Source organism: Elephantulus edwardii, unplaced genomic scaffold, assembly GCF_000299155.1.
Source record: "Elephantulus edwardii isolate Elephantulus edwardi_28Jun2011 unplaced genomic scaffold, EleEdw1.0 scaffold00057, whole genome shotgun sequence".
NCBI classification, from domain to species: domain Eukaryota; kingdom Metazoa; phylum Chordata; class Mammalia; order Macroscelidea; family Macroscelididae; genus Elephantulus; species Elephantulus edwardii.
Genome location: NW_006399807.1, coordinates 15,873,271 through 15,875,039, shown reverse-complemented (window position 1 = coordinate 15,875,039; position 1,769 = coordinate 15,873,271). Strand labels below are relative to the sequence as shown.

The following is a 1,769-nucleotide window of genomic DNA, read 5'->3' as shown; positions in this document are numbered from 1 at the left end:
AAAATATAAAAAAAATGGCAAAAGAGAGAAGGAGAGGCGACAAGGGAGGGGATGGGAGTGGGAAGAGGGTAAACCATAAGGTCGCAGAGTTTAGTGGGCAGAGGGAAGGGGTGAAGGAATTAGTAATGATCCAGTGGGATCTGAAAAAAATAGGGTAATACTGGGTATAGGTCAATGGTGGTTAAATTTTAAAAGACACAATGAATGTGAGAAATACAATGTTTATGAAGAAACAACTTTTACTAAAAAAAGGTAGTAAATTAAAAAATAAAATTCAGGAGGCATAAAATACTCCCCACCTCCCCAAACCCACAGCTGTTAACATTTTCTCCACATTGGCTCTCCCCCCAAAAAAGGGCAGTACTAATAACTTGTAAAATGATCTTCTAAATTATCCAGTGATTATGGAAACTATCTAATTTTCTAGACTCATCTTTTCCATATGTGAGAAAAAAAATTGTGACCTGAATTGGGTTTTAACACAATTTTGAGTTGTAATGCGGTTGCTCTGTCAAACTATGGCCCAGTTTAAAAATGGCTGCAGTCTGTCCAGTGAAAAGATCAGTGTTTCAAAACCACCAATTGACTTTTAGTTTTAAGTTTGTGTGGTTTCACTACATTAAGTAAAGATTTCATTTATACAAAATCATCAACCAAACAAAATATTCATTTTGTAGAATGAGTGGTAAAGACCAAATATTCTTAACAAAACCTGGTTAAATAGGATTAGTATGTACAAAACTAAACCTAGTTACCCCATGTAGTAATTCTGAATGGAAAGCTAAAGGCTTTTAGGAAAAACAAGTAAAAATGGTATTTACTATCTTTGCAGATTAGTGTTCCTAAACAAAGAGTCAAATATTGGATACATGTGAGTACATTATAAGATAATAGCACTAAATAATAGTTAAGTTCTGTTCCATACTGTCTTATTTTAATTACTTACATTATTAACCAATGTATCCTCCACCTTTGTGTTATTTGTAGCCACAGTGTTAGGCAGAGAAGAAGAAGGTGTTGTATAGTCTGTTACTGACTCCTATGGAACAGAAAAGAATTTTTAAACTGAATTACTGAGTCACTTTCTAATGACTTTTTATGAGTTATAAACATATTTTAATAGTATTAAATGTTTTCACTCTGAGGAGTATTTCCCATACTCAAGATCCAATTTATTTTTTACTACTTTCTTTTTGGTTCGCTAGTGGGTCTGGATGACTAGGGGGTAAGGAGTTGTGCTGCTAACCCAAAAGCAGGCAGTTTAAATCCACCATCTGCTCCAGGGTAGAAAGATGGGCAAATTCCTCCTGTGCAAATTATAGCCTCTGAAAACCCACTGGGGAGTTCGCTATGTGTTCTGACTTAACAGCAACTTAGAGCATTCGTACCACATTAATGTATCAAATAAATAAAATGTTAGGATCTTCAGTTATAACAATTAACTGTATGCCCTTCTGAATTTCTATAAATAGGACGCACTTGGATAATATTCATGTAATCGAGAGATATTATGTAATAGATTCTATCTTTCTTCTCAATGAATATTATATCCTGAGTGAACATAAAATGGCAGATAGGTTTGCTGTTCCCCTAAGTTATCAAGTGTATCTTGTCTTTAAAGACAAGCACTTTAAAAAAAAAAAAAAGCACTTTTTAAGGGAGCTCTGGTGACCTAGTGGCAAGAAGCTACACTACAATCCCAGATGTGCCTGGTTCGAATTCACCAGATACTCTGCTAGAGAAGGAGGGACAATCTCCTCCTGTACCAG

At 35.0% G+C, this 1,769-nt stretch overlaps 1 protein-coding gene across 1 annotated transcript in view; it reads right to left on the bottom strand.

Moving 5' to 3' along the window:
- The window catches only part of PRRC2C (proline-rich coiled-coil 2C), a gene marked incomplete at its 3' end in the record, with an annotated part of 64,419 nt that overhangs the window by 19,607 nt on the left and 43,043 nt on the right, over positions 1-1,769 (bottom strand). The window contains 1 exon segment of the mRNA XM_006903589.1: positions 947-1,039. Within this exon segment, the coding sequence (XP_006903651.1) occupies positions 947-1,039 (93 nt within the window).